The sequence below is a fragment of the Talaromyces proteolyticus genome, assembly GCF_021365285.1.
Source record: "Talaromyces proteolyticus strain PMI_201 chromosome Unknown BGW36scaffold_11, whole genome shotgun sequence".
Classification (NCBI taxonomy): domain Eukaryota; kingdom Fungi; phylum Ascomycota; class Eurotiomycetes; order Eurotiales; family Trichocomaceae; genus Talaromyces; species Talaromyces proteolyticus.
Window position 1 is genome coordinate 632,547 of NW_025764287.1, and position 21,508 is coordinate 654,054.

Consider the following 21,508-nt stretch of genomic DNA (forward strand, 5'->3'; position numbering starts at 1 on the left):
TATGGTGATGACTAAGATATATTTATATTCAAACTAGAAAACAGCCCCAAATTGGAATAGTATTCAAAAGTTCCACCATGGCACTCAAAGGTCGATGACTGTATCAATGAGTGTTGTCACACAGCTGCTATATGTGTAGGTGCGGTATAGGATTTTGAGCGGATAGTAATAGAATTATTGGAATTACCTCCATCTTGCTGGGGGTGGTCCGATGCGTGACGCGCTCTACCAGGGCGGGGTCGTCATAATATTCTTTAATAATTTCTTCAGGGGTAGGCGTCATGTTTTCGGCGTTTTCAAGAATGTGGCTCTTGCAGTGGAATCATGACAACAACGACGACGATGATAAGCTCTCCGTGATTGGTCCGACCCAGGTTCAAGAACTACAATGTGAGAGCTAGAAATTACTGCGCGCGGAGGGTTTTCTGTTTCTGTCTAAGGTATGCTTACAGTCGCATCTATATGGTTAGAATATCTTGGCATAGTGATATTCTTATCGGCTAAGAAGTGAAGTCAGCCCAAATGGGGATGAGTTATGATTGAAGACAGTGATTATGCTGTTTTTGGGTCTAGTTATAAAATAGTAAAACTACCTACTATGTCATCATATTTCTTGGCATGCAAATTGTTAAGGAAGTGGTTGTAACGACACATGTGTGAAGAGTGTGCTATTGCACCTTTGGTTTTTTCCTAGTTGATTGGCAAAGGAATGAAAGAACGTGAACAACAATGATAGATGCTTGCCAGCAAACAATCGCATTATAAAGGGGGAAAAAAAGAAAAATGGAAATTATGTGGCTGAACAAGTTACAATGTGACAACCTCGAGAATTACCCATATTAAGAAAAGCAAAGTGGTTTCCGGGTCTGATCTATGAAATAGCCGCTGACGTTATCCCATCACGAGGAGAGGAAACTGGTATGTAGGCCTGTTTGATAGAATCTAATTTCTTGCCTTTCCTTTTTTGAAGTCTGTACCTTTCTGATCCGATTTCCGAATCTGTTGCAAGGATGACTGAAGAGCAGGGTCGAGAAACGAGGTTGTCTTCTGCTTTCTTTCGTTCCGAGGATCATTCCCAGGAGAATAAACGGGACGAGAACGGTTACTTCTTCCCATGTGACCTTTCTCGCCGTGTGGCTTTTTCTGGTGGCCGTCATTGTGGTATCTTACATTGTTTCCGAATCCTTGGAAGGATGACGAAGAACTATTCTGTCGGCTAATATCCGCTCGCGGGCCTTTGGGAGGAAAAGGTGAGTGACTATTCTGGAAAGAGTACGAGTTCTTGTTCTTGTGTTTAGAGTTGTTTTGTAATGAAGAGGCTTTCGATGAGGCCAAGCCATCATTGACTGGAGAACTATAATCACCGTGTGTGGCTTCCGCTCCTGTCCACTCACGAGGCAACCAGGCTTGTTCAGAGTCGGCCATGGGACCTTGTTGATACCTCTTTCCATTTACAGCCGGTGACACCACATTGTTAACTGACACCTCGTCGTCATCACCGCCCGTTTCGATGAGTGAGTTTTCCTGTGGTATGGGAGACGTTGCAGACACAGGGGTACCATTCAAAGTCGCTTTGTTCTTCTTCTGCTTCTTTTTCTTACTTGTTTTTGGGGACATGGCACCATTCGACAAGTCGGCTATCTGCTTGTTCGCATCAGAAGGCAGTTCCTGGGGAGATATAAACGCAATTTCTTCATCTCTGATACCATCTCCATTACGCACAACAGAAACGTCACTCCTCTGTTCACTGGCCTCGGTCACCGGCACAGTGGGGACTGTTTCTTCCATCACAGGAATCTTCTCCGCCTGGTCAATACTTACATGAGGCGATATGGGAGTTGCCAACTGGAAGTCTTTTTCCTTCGCTTTTTTGTCTTCCTTCCCCTTCTTCTCCTTCGATGGTTTCTCGTTCAACTTTTGCTCCCTCAGTCGCTCATGCTCTTCTAGGATTTCCTCACCCTTCAACTCCTTCTTTCCGTACTCCATTGGAATTTCCTCTCCGTATTTTTTCTCCCGTAACTTTTCCTCGTTTGGCCTTTTTTCTGTCGGCTTCTTCTCTTCCTTCAAGTTGACATTCTTTGGCTCCTGCAGATCTCCTTCCTCCGTCGCCTTCACATCTTCCTTCGTGCTCTCCTTCGGCACGTCCAATGTTTTATTTGCTTCCTTCTCACGCGTCTTTTGTAGAAAGATGAAGCACAAATCTTGCAAGAATTCCTTTGGCAGTTTATGAATCAAATTGTCAGAATTTCTCACTCGTCCTGCATTCTCTACCCACACCTCCGCAATCACCTGTCGCAATTGACTGCCGTGACTGGTATGATTGAAAGCATATTCTATCATATCCACCGGGCAGACCGATCTATGGAAATCATTATTATTATTATTAAGATTGCTCGGCCTTGATTTCGCATAACAATGCGATATAACATCTTCCTGTAAAGCCGGGACGTGGACACGTTCAGCCAAGAGCCACAAATGAATGAGATCTTGCCAGTCAGGCGTTGACTCTGCGAATGAGGTCCCAAAGACCTTGCCGTGATAAATCCAATTCAAAAAGAGATGGATTATGTTAGGGATTTCACTTTCAAGAAAAACAAACCCGCCATCTTGATGCTGCTGCCTACTTAACAGCTCTGCGAAGTAAGTTGAGCAGGTGGCTAGCAAGTTCGAATGCACATGAAATACAGCCTTTTTGGGGCCGACGCACAAAGTGGTGATTCCACCAGAAAAGGTTCTTTCTTTGATTTAGCTTCGATTGCCTAATCGCCTTGGAGGTGATAGACTTACAGTTTTGAAATGGACTTTGCCATTGCCGAATGTTCTGCGCAATGGATCAAGTAGGGGAAAATTCAAGTTTGTTTATCCTTGTCGAGTTTTGGGTTCCGCTTGGCGGGACATTCCCCATTGGCCGGAACATTATAAGAGGACCCATTTTTGGGTGCCTGAGGCCAGCTCGCATATGAAATAGCAATGGGTTATTCTTGGCTATTTCTGGGTATATAGGCTATTGTAGAAAATTAAACATCCGTGTTCTAGCAAAAGTTTCGAGTCGTGTATTTTATATTATTGCCAAAGTTCGATATAAAAATTTGAAAATCTTTCATTTTGATTATGTCACGGGCTGCATTTCCTGTGTGTGAGGGACCAGTCATAAAGCACATTTATGGTATTTATTCGCAAGCAAACTAATGTTAGAGAAGAGAATTATGATATGGGGAGAAATTAAAGCTATTTGTGGGTGTATAAATAAGGAAGACAGCTCTGGGTGACCTGTGATCAGCCAGCCCGCGACCCCGGTACGGGGCCCCGCCAGCCCCTCTAACCGTGCGCATATAAGCGGCTTACGGCAAGGAATTTATTAAATGTTTTAGCACCAGGTCAGAGCAGGCGGCATACAGAGTTAGGGGCAGACCCCTAAAGAACCCCCCAGTACCCACGAAAATGAGACCTTCATAGCTAAAAGGATTTGTTCTCGATTTCGAAGTCCACCCACCTCCTATAAGGCCAGGGGATGAGTGTATAAGGCCAGGGGATGAGTTGCGGTGGTATTTATTATTATAAACTCGGCACCAAAGTATTCTAGCTAAGCTAAGCAAACAAGATTGAAAGAGCTGAATGCAAATATATCTTGTTTCTAATTAAGGAAAGAATACGAACAAGTTATCCAAACAAAATTGACGAAATTGTAAAATACTGGGAAAAAAAGTGGGACAGAAAAGGAAGCTGAACTCGTGCATTCAGTTTCACATATATGTGTTTCAAATTTTGTTTTCAACATTCCAAAGGATATGGTTTGACAGTTGATTAACATGATGGATCCGAGTACAAACTTCCAAGCGCTGTCATCGCGTAATAGTCTATTTGAACTATTACTTCCTCCTGATATAGACCTGCAATTCGAATCAATTTGAGATTTGTCCCTTGCCTGGCCAATGTTAGATCTTGGTCAGATTTTAGTAGGAACACCGTTCGTTTACTGACAACTCAATATGAACGCCCTCTTCTGCAGAAATTAGGATTTAAGGCCTTTTTAAAATGAGATGCAATTTCGGTCATTATTCTTTCTTAAAGGCAAATTTTCGTTGTCCACCAAATGACTGCGAGTCGTGTCTTAAAATATCAAGGATTAGAGACACTATATTAGTGGAAATTAAGTACTATCTATCATAAGCTCCTCGCAGTTAGCTACATAAATACCCCACATTAGTTTTGTTTGGTGCCGTTGTCTATGTCGCAACATTAGAAGTGACGGGTGCCTAGAGTCACGAAAAGCTGTAGATGTAATTCTATTGGATAGGCATATTTAGATTCTTTCGAAAGAACCCACCAAGAAACATTTTTGTTCAGAACTGGAGAGAAAAATACGAGTCTGTCAGCGCTAAAGCGTTCGAGAAATATTCCGTCTTACTAAGATTAGATAGATGCCGATATTATTATTGCTGACGACTGGCGATTCATATCGTTTGAGATGATAAGTGATACAAAAATGAACGGAAAAGATCATATATTTATTCATTATTATTGGTTATAGTCAAATTTCTATGATGCCTGGTTGTATTATTATGTAAATTGTAAAGATCCGGAGCACATGTAGAATGACATCAGCCCCCACGGGGACTGCCAGCCTTAGTCAACTATACGCCGCCCTTTTGGAAAAGCATGAGGCTTAGCTACATGTAATTGGTTATATTTAAATATACGAGGTTAGTCGATCGGCGGGCTGAACGGGCTACGAAATTGAGTTCAGGTAACTTTATTATGAGAACACTACAAAAGGAGGAGTTTGCCCTCGAGCATACCAGAAAATAAATAATAACAACATCATCACCATAATCCGTCTCGATTAAAATCTCGGTGCTCTTTTTTGAAGCCTTTAATTATCCGAGGCCTGTAGGCGCGATGAAGTCCTTCTATCTCGCTTTCTACGTCAGTGCGACTTGGATCAGTCGAGTATCCTCGATCCCGACACCAGGAGAGGGCGGGTCTGTGTTGAAGACCATTCACCAGTTTCCCAACTATACATGGATTGAAAATATGGCATGTAAATAGACAGCCACAAGGTGTTACCAGCATCGAGCATCTAACTAGTTCCAGGCCATTCGTAGTAACGGTCAAATTCTCGCGAATGACTTGAGCAGCGGCCAAATTTACCTTGTCAATCCACAAGAATACCAAGTTGCGCCGCCAGTTATTGCCCAGTTCCCAAATGGAACTGCCATCACCGGCATTGCTGAGATTGAGGAAGATGTCTTCTACACGCAAAGCGTTCAGGGAAACGCGTATGAGGTCAAGTTCGTTCCGAACACGACTGTCATCTGGGAGGTAGACATACGAGGTTACCGTAAGGGTGGTCAAGCCTCTCTACGCAAAGTAGTTGAGATTCCAGCCGCTAATCTTCCCAATGGCATGACCTTACTAAACAAACAAGATGGAACTATCCTCATCGCTGACTCGGTACTCGGGGTCGTCTGGCGAGTGAATGTATACACAGGCGCGTACGAGATTGTGTTGGATGACTCGCTGCTCAAGCCCGTGCCTGGATCGACGTTTCTTTTTGGCGTTAATGGCGTGCATGTGGTCGATGATATTCTTTATTTTTCAAATACCAACCAGGCTATCCTCGCCAAAGTACCAATTTCCCGCAACGGTCTTCCAACTGGCCCCATCGTCACGATTACCAAAAGTGTCCCAGCCGCCGATGACTTTACCGTCGACCGTTCTGGCAATATATGGCTTGCTGAGAATGTGGAAAATACGTTTGTTCGCGTTTCAACAGACGGGCAGGTCCAGACTATTGTTGGAGGAGTGAATTCGACCGCTTTGATCGGTCCGGTGGCTACGGCCTTTGGCCGTGGTCGCGACGATCGCGATATTCTCTATATCTCGACCGACGGGCTTACTGAGAATAGCAATGGGATGATTCTCACCAGCAATGGCAAGATTGCATCTATTGACACCAACTGCTGGCGGTGAATATCAACCCGTCCGAGTGCACTTAGCATCAATGAAGAAAATATTCTATATTGACTCTAAACCATGTCTTTGAGAAATCTGGCTATCTTAACACTGTTCTGACGGTTCTATCGTTGTAATTATTATTAGTATGGAAGGCATTGTTCCGATTGTTGTGATTAGGGTGTACAGCAGAGGATTACAAACTATTTTATCGAGCCTAGCAGCGCGTTAGAGGTGCCGCTCGATCAACAATAGAAATAAGGACATCTAACTTCAATTAATTATCAGATGTAGCATTATTTATTGATCCATGTCCTTAGTACTTTTTTGGTGAATCCATTCCATCTCATGATACTAGCATGTGCCCATGTCTTTCATTTGGCAGGCTCGCTTCGAGAAAGATCGGCCTACGAACCAGTTGCGGCTAGACAGTCCGATTAACACAGCTTATCTCTGCACGTTTCCTTGCATCTTCCTACTATCATTGATGGAAGAATAGAGCCGATTTAAAGAGTGGGGAGGATGGGTCTGTGTAAATTGTGCTGCTGACGTATAACACTGGAGGTGGAATTATTGAAAGTCAACTCTTCATATTTAATCACATGAACTTTTCCCATCCCCTCATGGTCCGAACTTCGACGAAAACCTTCGACGGAAAGGGGTTGATTTAAGAAGTCGTACCATGAAAATCACAGGTTGCTTGAATTTTGCCTTGGTGCTGGCCTCCTTCGCCGCGGCCCGAACCCCAGTCAAAAGAGACAATGTGAGTACAATATTGTCAGATATTGAAAATGCTGTTACATGTGCTGCTTGTGAGGTAAGCAAATATTCTCTGGTGACCTTCCCATTGACTTTTTTTCTGGCTCACTAATTTCTTTTCCATTCTTATTCAAGGCCCTTTTAGTCATCTTACAAGGCCTCGCTCATCTAGGGAATGATGACTTCACTAGTACCATCACTGAAGTGTGCATTTTGGCCGGAGTATGTACAGCCTAGGGTGAATTACATAAGAAAACAGCATCAATATGAAAATAGGTCGAAGATTCTGATGTCTGCGCTGGAGCGATTTCCCGCGAAGGTCCTATCCTAGCACACGACCTTCGCCAGATGAATATCCCCTCGCACACCGCGCAGCTTTTCTGCAACACCATTTTCGGACTGTGTCCATTCCCCACAGTCACTGCATACAACGTGACATTTCCATCGCCAAAACCAAGCACTAGCCGTCCGGCCGCTAGCGGAAAGACTTCCGTTAAAGTGGTGCATTACAGCGACATTCACGTCGATTTGTCTTATGAAACTGGCAGTAGCTATAATTGCACAAAGAATATTTGTTGCAGGCCTTATACAAGCGCCGATGCTCCTGGAAACACCTCGTACCCGGCGGGACCCTATGGAAATCACGCGTGCGATGCGCCAGTCAGCCTGGAGGAGAGCATGTATGCTGCCATTCAAGAAATTGCACCTGATGCAATATTCACGTTGTTTACTGGAGATGTGGTTGAGGGTGCTGTCTGGCTGGTTAACGAGACCGAGGTCACCGGAGATCTTCAGAGTGCATACGGCAAGATGTCTTCTTTGACTCAGGTTTATAGTACTGTTGGGTAAATTTGTCTCCCCCATACAAGGGACACCGTGCAATTGACATAGAAACCAGAAACCACGATGCAGCCCCTGTAAACTCCTTTCCCCCAGATGCCGTTAATACTACCATCAGCAGCCAATGGGTCTATGACACCCTATCCAGTCTCTGGACAAGCTCAATCGGCTCGGCGGCCAGCGCAACAGCAGACAGGAACCCAGGTGCCTATTCGGTTCTCCACCCGGGTAGTAACCTGCGAATTATTTCTTTTAATACAAACATGTACTACAAGGAGAACTTTTGGCTGTACGAATCCACTATGGAGGCCGATCCTAGTGGGCAACTCGCTTGGTTGGTGGATGAACTCCAAGCCGCTGAGGATGCCGGAGAACGAGTTTATCTCATTGGCCATATGCCCATGGGTTCCGGAGATGCATTTTACGATGGGTCAAACTATTTTGATCAGATTGTGACCCGGTATGAAGCCGTGATTGCTGCGCTATTCTTTGGTTAGTGCTATAGTAGACCGCCCTCGTAGTTGTCGAAGCGCAGAACTGATGGAATCTAGGGCATACACACAAAGATGAATTCGAAATTTCATACAGCAACTACACCTCACAGTCCTACTCAAATGCCGTTGAGATCTCATATATTGCACCCGCCATGACGCCCACCAGTGGCATGCCAGCTTTCCGCGTCTACTCCGTCGATCCTGAAACTTATGCTATTCTTGATATGACAACTTACATCGCCAACATGTCCGACCCGACATACCAGACTTCGGGGCCAACATGGGCAAAATACTACAGTGTCAAGGAAACTTACGGACTGCTGGTGACCCCGCCGCTGACCGACGCATATGCCGAATTAACGCCAGCATTCTGGCACAATCTGACTGAGGTGTTCAGCTCGAACCAGACTGTCTTTGACGAGTACTATGCGCGCAAGTCGCGTGGGTACGATGTTGCTGACTGCATTGGAAGCTGTGTGACGGACGAGGTGTGTCAATTACGGGCCGCGCAGTCGCAGTACAATTGCGTTACTGTTTCTCCCGGGATTAATTTTAAGGTCAAGCGGAGTGACAACAGCCATGGCATGGATGCCCACAGTGATGGAAATTGCCAGGGGAGCCAAACAAAAAGAATCCTGCGCGCTCTGATGACCCGGAAAGATATCCAAAGCAAGCTCGATAGGAGAATTACTGGTTTTGGAGACGATAACGCTTGATTGGAGATATTCCTACATAGAAAACCATGGACCTTACGAGTGAAAAATGAATGCAGTGACTGAATAATATATTTCGTATGTCCTCTGACATACAAAGGGTCCACCCCTGGAATCCCATTTGTCGAGGTAGGATTAAACTAATATCATATCTACTTATATTCGTCTGTAGGGTTATCCTCATGGTGGAGAGCATTGGAGGCCAGTTCATTAAGAATTTACGATAACCATCGCCCATTGGTCAAACCCTGGCACGTGCATGTCTTAACGCTCTTGAAATTAAAGCACCATCATTTATTATCATCAGTTATGATACCTATTAATATAATAAACAGTGGTCCAAGTTGGCTGCGGGGCACTCCCTTTTAGGCAACCTGCCCGGAGTTTGAGGGCTGGCCGGCATAGAATAATCCCGGAATGTGCGCTGCACGTGGTGGCGGTCGGGCTCAATCGCTGGATGCAAAATAGTCGAGCTTCACATGCTACCAAAAGTGCAAATCCGGTGGTGTTTTATTGGAGGAAAAATCATGCATGATTCGGAGAACAATTTCGCTAAGAGCATACTATGTAGAACGCTTGAGTCGTATTCTAGAATGACAATAACAACCAATAATATTGAGCATCCGGTGTATCAATTGATATAAGAAGAAATTGCCTACATCTTACGAAAATGATATCGAAGGTTCCTTCTCCAGGAGGGTCTGGTAACTGAATTGCAGCATGAGTTTGCTCAAACGAGCGGTCTGGCTAGCGGCCAGCCCTGGGTTCAACGTCTTGAATCACCTTGGCGCTAATTCGCCCTGGTTTTCTAGTAGGTTTAAAGGAAGGTGCATATGTTTGTACTGACTGCTGATGGATATACGACGCTGACAAGGCCCCAATATCAACCACATTTCTACTGAAGTGCCAGCTGGGTGTGCGGTCGATCAGGCAGTCTACATTGTTCGCCATGGTAGTCGTTATCCGGACCCCGGTGCTTATGAAGAGTGGGAGGCACTGTATAAAAAAGTTTGTTGTATTCGTTTCGAAAATCTATCTCAGCATCATTTAGCTAATGATTCGTCAGTTCCAATCTGCAAAGTACAAAGCCCATGGCAGTCTGGAATTTTTGCCTGACTGGCAGCCCGTCGTGAAGCATCCCGAAGAGGAGATGTCCATGGTTTCCCTCGGTGGATATTATGAGCTGTAAGCTATCCCCACAAAAAAAGCGACGTAATGATGGGGATACAGAATCAACGAATAAATAATAGCGATTGGAATTGTTAATCGGTACTGCAGGTATACCTTCGGCGTTGAGCTACGATGGCGATACCCCAATTTCTATACTGATAATGACCCTTTTTTCTTGTGGGCCAATGATTATCCTCGAACAATCGATTCAGCAAGGTAATGATGACGAAATCGCCGGTTTGATATTGTGGCTAATACAGTAAAAAAGACTCTTCGCTCGTGGGTATATGGGTCCTAATGCCACCTTGGATGGCACTATCTACGTCGTCAACGCTGACGTCCCCTCCTCTGTTGGCAACTCCCTCGCTACATCAGATAGCTGTCCAACATTTCACGACACTAGTGGCGGCGCCAATGTCACCGCCTGGGCAGATATTTACCTGCCCCCTATTACCAAACGCCTCAACAAGCTGATTGAAGGAAACTTGACTCTAGTAGACGCCGATGTCTCGCTCTTTCCCTATCTTTGCGGCTTTGAGACCCAGATTACTGGCTCTGTTAGCCCATGGTGTGATATTCTCTCAGATGATGAGATCTTACAGTACGAGTATGCCCAAGACATGCGTTATTACTACGGTACCGGTCCCGGCGCCGGGAAGAACATGACAGTCCAATTCCCTCTGCTTCGAGGCATCGTCGAGCAACTGCAAAGTGGACCTGGAGTGGCCAGGGCAAAGACGGCTACCAACATCTCAACGAAATTGCCACCTTTGATTGTTGCTTTTACTCATGATAATCAAATCAATGAGCTGGCCTCCATTTTGGGTATCTTTGACAGACAAAAGCCTCTCGATCCAAAGAAACTCGAGGACCGCGTAGGTCCTTCCCACTTTTTACATCCGTTTTACTCTAATAATACCAGCTTTACGTTTCATCCAACATCACCCCCATGCGCGGAACGCTTGCATTTGAGCGTCTCAACTGTTCAGCTAGCAAGCAATATGAAGCCTCGAAAGACAAACCATATGTGCGCATCCGTCTGAATGATGCCGTGTATCGTACGTTTCTTACTTATCAGGACCCTTTTTCATCAAGCATTTTTTTTATTATCTTTTTTAAAAAAAAAGGAAAACTGACGTAATTGATACAAAAAGCCATCCCATCGTGCCACAGCGGCCCCGGCCAGAGCTGTAGTGTCTCGCAGTACGCAGAATACGTGTCCAAAAAGTGGCAGTCGTACGGCTCCTTTGCTTCAGTATGCAATATCTCGGCTGCTACTGTGGCCACATCTGATACCGGAGCGGTTACGTTCTTCAATGATTTGACACTACCGTTTTTGAGCACGGTGCAGCCATAGTGATCATTTCGGTCGCCTAGTATACGTTGCACTCCAAAGGAAAATAGGCTTGATGTAGAATAGTACGTGTGGTAGTGTTTGTTCTATAGATAATCAATCAATCAATTGAGATAGACTGAATTTCGCTGTCCCAAGCACAACTGAAAGCATAAACTTCAAATAGTATGACCAACACGCTTTGTGCATCGCATGAGCTTTTTGTAGATATTATACATTATTATATCCCATTTAGCACTATAATTTACATTGTATACACAGCTGGCTGGGCTGACTTCATTGACCGAACCACGAATCGGAATTCCATACAGCGACATACTCAACCTCCATTTGTACATCGACCCCGTCAACAGTCGTCGCATTGGGCTGTCCCGGCCAGTTCCCACCCACAGCCACATTCAGTAAAAGGAAATGACCCTGATGCGCAATCTTCTCCCACACAGTAGCATCGTCAATTTGTGATCCCTGTACTCTGTAGATCTGCTCCCCGTCAAGGTACCAGGTCAACATCTCCTCGTGCCACGCTTTCGAATCGCTCTCGCCACCTGTTGCAGTGCGATCAACCTCAAACCCAACAGTATGCCATTCACAACCCGTCCACGTAACACCTCCATCCCCAAGCCCATTGTTTTCATTACAAGGCCCCCCCGGCGTCGTACCGCAGTGCAGCGTACTATACATTGTCGGTAATCCGTTGATCACCTCCAAAAAGTCCCACTCTGACGCGGCTGGCCAATTGGTATAGTTTCCTCGAAATTCTTGTCCAAGTGCCCAAAACGCAGGCCAAATGCCTTGTTGGTGCTGTGTCGCAGCGCAACCTGTCCGCAGTCGACTCTCAATGTACAGCTTTCCGCCTGCTGAGGCGGCAAAGTCGGAGCGGGCAGTCTCGATGCGTGCCGACGTCCATGTTCCATTCGACGAGAGGCGAGGGGTAATGGCTAGCGTACTAGACTGAGTAATATGGACGTTGTTAGGGGAGTTTGTGTATAATTCCGCCTCATTATTTCCCCATCCTTCTGCGCCACCGGGGTATGAGGTGCCGAGATCGAAGATCCAGTTGGTGGAAGATGGTAAGCCATCAGTACCTGGAAACCAAAAAAAGTCGTCAAACCAAGTCAGCTCGTAGCCCCTGTGACCCAAGAAATCTGGGATAGTTGGCACACTCCGTCCGACTGTATTTTTATGGTGGTGCGCCGAGTGTGCATTCCCAGCTTGGGCAACTTTCGAAACGAGTGGTAATAAAAGGAGAGACAGCATGTTCAAATGATTGATTAATTTAAAGAATAGTGCCATGAATTGAAAGTGAAACGGCTTTCGTGGGAGGAGGAAGATAATGATCTCGTTGCCGAATGCATAGAGAATATGTGGCTATTGCCGAGTCTTTACTATCGAGAAGGAAATATAAGTATGAACTTTGAAGGAGGAAGATGAGTGAGAGATGGCCAGTGACTGTTGGATACTGAAGCCATACCCCTATCGGTTATAAACTGATTGGCTCCTCCATCCGAACTATTGATTTTAGTTCCCGATGTGGTGTTTTTTCTTTGCGCCTCTTCAATAGTCGTTCGGCACGCCAAGTACTGTCACTAATAATGTATCACTCGACACACTCGTCCGTGCTAACGGCGATTATACACATGTAATAATCCTCATATCCTTTAACATTTTGGTTCCAGAACAGCGAATGTGTCGCGACACCCTTACGCAACCCCCAATCTGCTACCAACAGTCAAGAGTACATGCGCAATCTTACATCCGGTTCAATCTACAACGACGACAAGCTTGAGTTCCGCATTCCTGGCACAGATAAATGAAGTTGGCCAGATGGTCTCGACATTCTTCGCATCTGTGAGGTCCTCTGACTGATCTCCACACCGTATATTGACAGTCATGGTGCTCCCGCAAATGACCAACCGCTATTTCAATCTGCTCAGCATTGGCTTGCCCATTGGCTTGCACATTGCCTCTATTCGCTCGATTTGCAATATTAATCGCTCGGTCTAAGAGATTCGCCTTTTCCCATTGTGGGCATTGACAAGTCTTCCCTCTATCCCCGCATTGGTAGCAGAATTCAGCGCCACAACGACAACTATATATCTCATATCAGCGCTGCTTTTGAGATTAAAAAAGTTTAGAGGACCGATCTCACATGATGTGGATGCATCCCATGCCTAGTTCAACTATTCTGTGGCAATTGTGACACTCTTGCCATCCGTTGCTTTTTGCAAGGTCGTGAAGCTCTTTGATTGCCGGTTCTTGAGGACAATCACCATCATGAGACTGGCCTTTGAGATGGTACAAGTTGACTTGCCGCATTCAGGACAGGTGCATAGGTCACCGACGATTTTTTTTGGGCCAATCCATGACGAACATGATGGCTGGTAGCAGTAGGTTCTATTCGGAGTCTCAAGCTCGGTCTTTCTGCGAACGAACTTTTCATTGAGTTCTGAGTCCAGAAAAAATCGAATGGGCTCTATCAGTATTGACTTCCGACAATACCGAGGAGGGAAAAGGGACTCGTAAACCAGTGAAGCGTTGAACAGCTGTCCCAAGCATTCTGTGCAGTAGCTATGGCTACACGGCACCTGCGTGACATCAAAAAATAGATTCGATTCATGACATACATCGCATCGAACATGAACCTCTAAAGACTTCCGACCACTATGCTTTGACGAGCTAAGCTGTATGTCATAGACAGTATTCACTAGACCGACGTAGTTATCTTGCAGTCAGTACAGTGTATGATCCGTCAGATCAGTAGTCTTGTTTCCAGAGTCCGTGAGCGCCCGTAGACCCCCCAGCCGCCTTGCAGCTTGATTTTCCCGTGCCTCTAGTTGCTCCCATTCTCAAAAAGCAGTTAACAGGGGTCCATCTGAAATCACAGCAGATGCCATGCTTCGACTTATCCTGCGGTCGGTAACAATAGACTCTAAATTTTTCAGTTCGTCCATATAAATACGACGAGCAACATCGGCATCGCAAACGTCGTCCTCTCGTATTTTGCCTTTATTTCCTGATTCGGTGTCACTGATGTCTTCCATCTGAAGCTGAATAGCTAAGGAAACTGTGTCCTCATCTTCCATGAAAGCAAACGCATCAGACATAGTGCTCGATATTGTTGAAGTCAAACTTGCTCTGTAGGCGACGAAGTTCACACGAGGACCTTTTTTGGCCGTCTGCGAGGTAGAATTAGACGTTGGAAAGATGTCAAGCCTCAGCTATCTATCACTTGTTTCCTATATCTTAAGATTAGATAGCTCTGTTCAAACGCAGCGCTATGAAGCTTAATTTGAACTTTTAGTACCCTAAGGTGCGATGAGGAGCATGAGGGAAGAAGCCGATAAGTGAATAGGGTGGCAAGTGAAGAAATGGGAGAGGGAGGAAGACGATGAATCGAGCAGAAAAAGCGCTTGAGATCTCGGTTCACTGGGATATCTCGAGAAAGCACGTGGCGTTTTCGTTTCTTCGTTTGCAAGGCGGTATCCAAAAAGGAAAGGCAGTGCTCTAGGCATCTAGGAATGAACGAGAAAGCTGATCCAGTCTCATGTGTCTTTCAATTTCAAGTGATGGGTTTTGACGTCCCAGGAATTCTTATTCGCGACGTCCATGGAATTCTTATTCGCGACGTCCATATCGTATTCGACACCTCGAGCATGCTTTGCTGTTAGCCGCCATAGGGCAATTTTGGATACCCTCCAAAAAAGAACACGCTTTTGATCAGATAAACGATTTCGTGGGGATTGGAAGACGGACGAATGCCCATGAACGAACGTGGTAACGTCTTACACACACAATAAAGTGTGGCGGGGAAGGGGGGTAATATCAATACAGAATCAGGGTAGACATTGAGGTCCAGGCTGGAGCACAATGGGCCAGGCACATACTGTTTCGGCGCTTGAGTTCTGCCGTCCTTTAATTTACACGGGTCATGGCTCTATCGAAGATGAGTAGGTTAGATAATGCTTAATTTTTATATTCTTTATAGAATATAGCGCTTTATAATAAGGATGTGTGACGAATTAAAGGTTTGGCCAGAGATGAAGCATTGAGAAATAAACTAGCTGTATATGTATGATGGAGAATGAGTATTTTTAGTCCTTTGTGCCTAGGCTGAAAAGGGTTGTGTAGACTAGAGCTGTTGATGATATTGATGATATGTTGATAATGTATCGTCAACAATTCTACATACGTATGTATATACATACTATCGTTGTGTACATGTTGCAATCTATATAACCTTTTTAGCATATATTCTCTAGTCATGGTTTTAGAGAAAGAGACGAATATCATTGGTTTTCTTTATCAGACCAAAAAGTCTATAGCTGCTATAATCATGGTGAGTGTCTAATCACATGTATTTCGAGTAAATATCTGCCTGGAAATGCCATGAGTAGTTGTAAAGAGAGCTGGGTTGGTCAAACTGTTAACAAACATTCAAGCTGACTGAGTGGCCAGCGTGCCTCAATACTATGAGAAACAAAGTCAGTAGCTAAGCCGCGATTTTTTTTAACCAATTAGATGATAGGCTAGTAATAATTTAGAAGGTTATGGCAAATAATCGAAGTGATGTGCCAGGCAATAAATACACCTGAAGGGCGAACACCAAATAGAGGGGGAAAGCGACTTCAAAAAAATCAATAGTCCTAGCGAACACTTCTTATTTATTAGCCCATCGTTAATCATTGATTTATGTGCCTAGAATCATAGCTCATCTGTTAAGAATAAGCACCAACTAGGTCGCCGGCAGGATGAGACATGGCGTCAAATGTCGCATCCGACTAACTAAACTGTCCAGTGCAGATCTAGCCCTTGAGAAGAAATCCTTTAGCTTGAAACAAGATTGAGTTTGTTGATGATCTACAACACGTGTTAGCACCTGTCTTGTCAGTCCCCAATACGTATAAGACTGGCTAGGCATGCAATAGATCCGAATAAAAATAGTATTCTTTGCTAATGAAGGTAATTGTGCTTGCAAAAGCCAATCGCTGGCAATCTACCCGTCAACTGGGTCTCGGAGCCACTTCGACTGGAGATGTTTCTCATTAGGGCCGGCTTTTTACCACTCTCGGCAGTGAGGGTCGGTGGCTTAGGGCTGGGCTGTGCCGGAAGCTTCGGTGGGAATCTAGGCCGACCTGTTCGTGTTTATGCTTCTGGTTTTGTTTATTTTCTGTTCTGTAGTTTTTTTTAATTTTTGTGTTTTTTTTCTTGGCTGTACTTGCTCATTATTATGCGCTCGTTCGACCTGCAGGCAGTGCGAAGGGCACGGTTTTCTTACATTATTTCAGCGAGCACGCTTGTTACCTTGTTTGTAATTTTTCACCTAAATTACTTTGTAGTCGAAAATGATATTGTCAACGCCGTCGCATCTACACCTTCATTTTTCCCGGAGCGATTAGAGCTATCTCTAAATCCCACGCCGCCTGTGGAGCTCGTTGTTGCGAGTACAAGCCAGCAGAATACTTCTTGGTATTCAAAATTCTTTCCAGATTGGGGAAGCAACATTTTTACAGTGGATGACCAATTTTCCCCGTTGAAAATACCGCGTAATAAAGGTCATGAAGCGATGGTTTATCTGACGTACGTTTTTATGTTTTCCCAACTCATTTTCCAACGTCCATCTTCTCCAATTTGTTGATGCGATCATCTCTGAAACTTTGAATTAATTCGTCGCCCATGGGGGATCATTTCTAACGCGATGCATAGCTACATCATCGACCGTTACGAGAGCCTTCCGGAGAACATCCTCTTTCTCCATGCCGAAAGATTCCAGTGGCATAATGACAATCCTAACTACGATGGAGTCTTATTATTGAGAAATTTCCAATTCCCTTATCTACAACAAGAAGGGTATGTGAACCTGCGTTGCGTTTGGACATTGGGCTGCCCAGCAGCCATACATCCCTTAAAGGACGAGTTGGTCGAGGGAAAAGTTAATAAGCAGGCCATGGGGGCAGTTTTTCGACAGGCTTTCCAGGAGCTGCTGCCTGAACACCAAGTGCCTCCCGATGTTGGCGTCAGTTGTTGTGCGCAGTTTGCAGTGACAAGGGATACAATCAGGCGAAGACCCCGTGACGATTACTTGCGTTTCCGGGAGTGGTTGATAAAAACCCCGTTTCCTGATGAGTTGAGTGGGCGGTTCTTTGAGCACTCATGGCATAGTAAGACCTTCATTTTCTTTTCCATTGTTGCAAGTTTACTGGGCTTATTTATGCTGTTAGTTATATTTGGCAAGGAACCTGTGCATTGCCCGTCGGCTCAGGATTGCTATTGCAAACTATACGGAATGTGCAATCTTCAAGATTGTACAGTTCGAGGTTGTAACAGTTATTATGTATTACCACCTTACTCCACACTTCCAAAGGACTGGCCCCGAATCGGCTGGGAGGGAGAGGAACGGCCTTATAATGATATTGCCCCCCCGTGAAGTAGTTACTTGGCAACAGACGCTTGCTTAACATTTTTAACGGTAGAAGAGTTCTTCACGCCACATGTGTGACGAATAGCTACCTTTCGAATATCTAGGCAATGATCATCCAAATCGTGCCGCGCTGGATGAGCACTTCCAGCGCTATTTTCACAACCCCTCATGATACCTCATCCCGGTTCAGTGAACGTGCTCATATCGTGAATACCAGCTGACATCGCACATGGCTTTCTTTTATATCCTAGCTGACAGTGCTCTTTCGTTGAGGCGGTGGGAACATATGGCCATCAAAAACGTGCAAGTTAGCGTAATTGTCGTTTTTTCTCATCATCTAAAACTACATAGTACGCAAATTGCGACGGAAACATATAGAAATATAGAGAGGGCTAGTTGAATTTATTCAAGCACAATTATATCGAAGCCTAATACCTTTCATGACCCACTCCTAAGTGACATCTAAGTTTGTTTTGTAACAGATGAAAAGGTTGATAGAATAATTTCAAACCTTAACCTCGATCATCTCTTGAATGAAGAATTTTAATTGCTTTATCAATAAATATTGACGTTACAGATGCTATTTTAGACTTTCCACATAAAACCCGATTTTTGTAGCTTAATGGCTTGTTTCATAGGTATGTTTTCGCGGCCAACCTCAAACTTGAAGTGTTGCATATCCGCGGGCGATTGCAGATGTTAGAACCTATCATATCAATTGATAGCTATGTCGTAGGTGTATTCCCTGTTGATCGCTGTATCGGGTGTGTAGGGCGCCTCATCAACTTGATTTATCATAAAGGTCCCATTCCAAGAATCAGTTAAAAAATTGTGAGTAAAGTACCCAGAGGGCTAAAAGTTCAAAGCTGAGAGTAGCAATCCATGTAGAACGCTACCTCAATCGTCAAATCTTAAGTCTGCAAAATCAGAGGCTCATGTACGGCCAAAATACCTGTTCCTAGCGCAATAATTGGTATCAACCAGTCTTATTTTCACGCAAGGGGAAGAGACGATTTTAAGCGATACACATTTCGATATTCTTATGTCTGGCGAATTTGATAAAAGTGATGTTCAAAATTCTGGGCATGGACTATACTTATCAGTAGTATAATTGTTACCAGTTGACATATATTGGAAATCAATATATCGTGGCTTGTAAACCCCGAATGGTCTCGTGTTTTTGGGAGCATGCAGTATTCGCGACGGGAAAGTTGACGCGTGTTTACAAACAAGATTAACATCAAGAGTCATTGTCGCTAATTACCATAAGTTTTGATCATAGAAAAGAAGGTCACGTACTTTTCCGTCGGCTTCCAATCTGTTTTAAATTGAAGCCCAGTAAAATTACGTATATCTCACATAAACTTTGCATGTCAGATGACCACGCCAACCAAGTCCAGAGCTTTTTCGCTCTCCTTGTCACAATACAACAGAATATCAGTCATTTTCTGACTGACATTCCGTTGGGGTGTCTGTAATCGGCGACAAATCTAGGACGACGAAGTAACTTGGGAACAGCGATATTAGTTGATAGCTAGCGGGACAACTCTCGATTATCCTATCGAAGTTGAAAATGACACCTGCATAGGTAACCCCTCGTGTCAATCCCTGCAAGTGGAGAAAGCCCTGTCACCCAAGTTGACGCGGTTCCCGGAGGCTCGTTTGATATCAGATTCAACAGTCCGTTGTGTCCACTGAAGGATGACTGTTTTATCCCAATTGGGGGGCATAATTCTAGTTGTCAGGGATTAATCAAGTATTGAAGCTTCGGCTAAACTCCTGGGTACTGCCACAAGACTAAAGAACGATATCACCAATTCCAGCTATGGAGCAAGATAGCTAGAAAACCACATGTGTGCCGAGGGCGTAAAAAGCTTACCCTAATAATGGTTTACGTGGAAACACGGATAAATGGCCTGCTCATTATTTTCTGTTCTGATACATTCATCAATCGTGTAGATTAAACCATCAGCTTTATGTACAGACACGAAAAAAGAACAACAGGCATAGTTCAACTTTTTTCAGCCCCGTTTTCTTGCCGATTAGTCAATGATTAGTCCATAAATAGCGCCGCCGTGCAGTGTACAACTTCTGGCCCAAGCACACTTGGCTAGGGCTAGGACTTGACTCGTTGCAAGACTTGCATTTACGTATTTTACCCACGTAAGGCTAGTTGGAGCCTGATGCGCTTTGTTTCCTAACATAGCCTAGTTCAGCCAGTTCCACATGACGCAGAACAAAAAGTACGCCCAATCGTACACCACAACCAACCATAACCCGCCAAGGAGCTTTCCAAATTCAGGGGCTATTCTCAAATGACTCATCGTTCTGTCCGTAAAATATGCTAGCACTAGGAGCCTCAATTCAATTCCTAGAACACCACTAACCTCCGCTCCTAGCCCTTATGATGGTGTAACAATGGAATGAGCCCTCCGAGGCTCAGCCTCGTTCTTGCAGCTGCAGCTGCAAGTGACCATCTTAGACGCACAAAACCGACCATTCACAAATTTCATACCTTGTGTTCTTACTCAATTCCGGAACGGCCGATGGCAATGTCCGCGCACGTACTATTTAAACAATGAGGCTAGAGAGTTCCAGTGGATTGGTTCTCGCCAATTATAATCCTCGACAAATCTACTCCTTTTCGTAGTGCGAGACCGCTGCTAAAAACAAACTACAGAATATAGTTATTTGATAACGTTGGATGCTGACGGAGCTAAAGAATAATCACACCCTAGTATTTCGTAGTTTACCCCTCTCAACACTAGCCATCAATTGATAGGGCCAATTTGAAGTACTAATATAATAATCATGTTCCCTCCGGTAGGATGCTTTAATTGCTATCGGGAAATTTTGGCGTCTTTCCATATCAACCGCTAATTTCCTCATCTTCCCCGTTTCCTTCTTTAACATTTGGATACCTGGCCTTTGTCGTTGAGATCTTAAAGAGAGGATATATCACTTCATTCATCATGCGCGCCACAACACTTCTCGCCACCGCCTTCTCTAGCCTGGTAGTTGCCAACAACCCTACAGTTGTAGGCTTCATAGATGTTGATATCCCATCAGTGACAATCCCATCCTACACCAGCGAGGCCGCAAGCGTGACAGGAATCAATGCAGACGCAACGACTTACGAAATCAGCTGTCTGGCAAACGCGCCAACAACTCTCTGTCAGATCAAGGACCCTTGGACCCTGATTCAAGGAACATCGTCATTCAGCTTCACGGGTGTCTACACTGGTTGGATCTCTGGCGACGTCAATGGAGTCACCGCCACCCGCGATATGACATGCTCCTTTACAAGCATCTCCGAGTCTGTCTCATGTTCTTTCAGCTACAAGGCTACTGGAACAACTGACGGTCAATCATACTCGACTTCCACCTCGATTTCAGGGACATATCCACCAGACTCGGTCACATATATCGCACTTACTGTCACGGGAGGTTTGGACTCCTTCACGGCACCCCAGGCCACCGAAACTCCCAAAGGCGTCGCAGGTCCTGCAGCTGCTCAAGCTATGATCACTGCTGCCCCGTTGGGTGCGGCTGCGGTGATGGCTCTCGCTGCTGCCTTTTAGAAACCTGACGATCGAAACCCTACTCACAATAATTCCTAATGCGGCGTCAACACCATCTTCTGATTTGAATACGAGACAAATTTCCGTTGAGACTTTGGACGAGAAAAAATAGCGAGATACTAGTGAAAGTGGTATGGTAGAAGACTGGAATGTAATTACTAGCAATTTACGAAGAATGACGAACTTACACCTATTATACCATTCCAGCCAATTTATTAAGCTTT

At 44.8% G+C, this 21,508-nt stretch overlaps 8 protein-coding genes across 8 annotated transcripts; 5 read left to right on the top strand and 3 right to left on the bottom strand.

Moving 5' to 3' along the window:
* Positions 1-942: 942 nt before the first annotated feature.
* Positions 943-2,340, bottom strand: BGW36DRAFT_431253 (uncharacterized protein; the record flags this gene model as incomplete). The annotated part of the gene is made up of 1 exon (XM_046220960.1): positions 943-2,340. One exon carries the CDS (start codon positions 2,338-2,340, stop codon positions 943-945), a length of 1,398 nt encoding a protein of 465 aa, XP_046068013.1.
* Positions 2,341-4,899: 2,559 nt separating this feature from the next.
* Positions 4,900-6,112, top strand: BGW36DRAFT_437822 (uncharacterized protein; the record flags this gene model as incomplete). The annotated part of the gene is made up of 2 exons (XM_046221474.1): positions 4,900-5,037; positions 5,095-6,112. The coding sequence occupies 2 exons, from the start codon at positions 4,900-4,902 to the stop codon at positions 5,971-5,973; spliced, it is 1,017 nt and encodes a 338-aa protein (XP_046068014.1). The 3' UTR covers positions 5,974-6,112.
* A 333-nt stretch (positions 6,113-6,445) lies between these two features.
* Positions 6,446-8,821, top strand: BGW36DRAFT_326476 (putative acid sphingomyelinase). Its single transcript, XM_046212735.1, has 5 exons — positions 6,446-6,772; positions 6,850-6,936; positions 6,991-7,559; positions 7,613-8,046; positions 8,106-8,821. The coding sequence occupies exons 1-5, from the start codon at positions 6,638-6,640 to the stop codon at positions 8,762-8,764; spliced, it is 1,884 nt and encodes a 627-aa protein (XP_046068015.1). The 5' UTR covers positions 6,446-6,637; the 3' UTR covers positions 8,765-8,821.
* A 660-nt stretch (positions 8,822-9,481) lies between these two features.
* BGW36DRAFT_348067 (histidine phosphatase superfamily) lies at positions 9,482-11,375 on the top strand (the record flags this gene model as incomplete). Its single annotated transcript, XM_046213257.1, has 7 exons — positions 9,482-9,572; positions 9,636-9,769; positions 9,828-9,946; positions 10,040-10,147; positions 10,200-10,806; positions 10,854-10,989; positions 11,086-11,375. The coding sequence occupies 7 exons, from the start codon at positions 9,482-9,484 to the stop codon at positions 11,286-11,288; spliced, it is 1,398 nt and encodes a 465-aa protein (XP_046068016.1). The 3' UTR covers positions 11,289-11,375.
* BGW36DRAFT_386831 (concanavalin A-like lectin/glucanase domain-containing protein) lies at positions 11,356-12,743 on the bottom strand. The gene has a single exon (XM_046217043.1). The coding sequence runs from the start codon at positions 12,576-12,578 to the stop codon at positions 11,562-11,564; it is 1,017 nt and encodes a 338-aa protein (XP_046068017.1). The 5' UTR covers positions 12,579-12,743; the 3' UTR covers positions 11,356-11,561.
* A 102-nt stretch (positions 12,744-12,845) lies between these two features.
* On the bottom strand, positions 12,846-14,389 carry BGW36DRAFT_419409 (uncharacterized protein; the record flags this gene model as incomplete). The annotated part of the gene is made up of 4 exons (XM_046219457.1): positions 12,846-13,374; positions 13,435-13,570; positions 13,609-13,961; positions 14,148-14,389. 4 exons carry the CDS (start codon positions 14,387-14,389, stop codon positions 13,035-13,037), a joined length of 1,071 nt encoding a protein of 356 aa, XP_046068018.1. The 3' UTR covers positions 12,846-13,034.
* A 2,092-nt stretch (positions 14,390-16,481) lies between these two features.
* On the top strand, positions 16,482-18,141 carry BGW36DRAFT_386836 (uncharacterized protein). Its single transcript, XM_046217044.1, has 3 exons — positions 16,482-16,862; positions 16,989-17,443; positions 17,504-18,141. The coding sequence occupies exons 1-3, from the start codon at positions 16,513-16,515 to the stop codon at positions 17,707-17,709; spliced, it is 1,011 nt and encodes a 336-aa protein (XP_046068019.1). The 5' UTR covers positions 16,482-16,512; the 3' UTR covers positions 17,710-18,141.
* A 2,335-nt stretch (positions 18,142-20,476) lies between these two features.
* Positions 20,477-21,492, top strand: BGW36DRAFT_386840 (uncharacterized protein). The gene has a single exon (XM_046217045.1). The coding sequence runs from the start codon at positions 20,676-20,678 to the stop codon at positions 21,282-21,284; it is 609 nt and encodes a 202-aa protein (XP_046068020.1). The 5' UTR covers positions 20,477-20,675; the 3' UTR covers positions 21,285-21,492.
* The last annotated feature ends 16 nt before the right edge of the window (positions 21,493-21,508 follow it).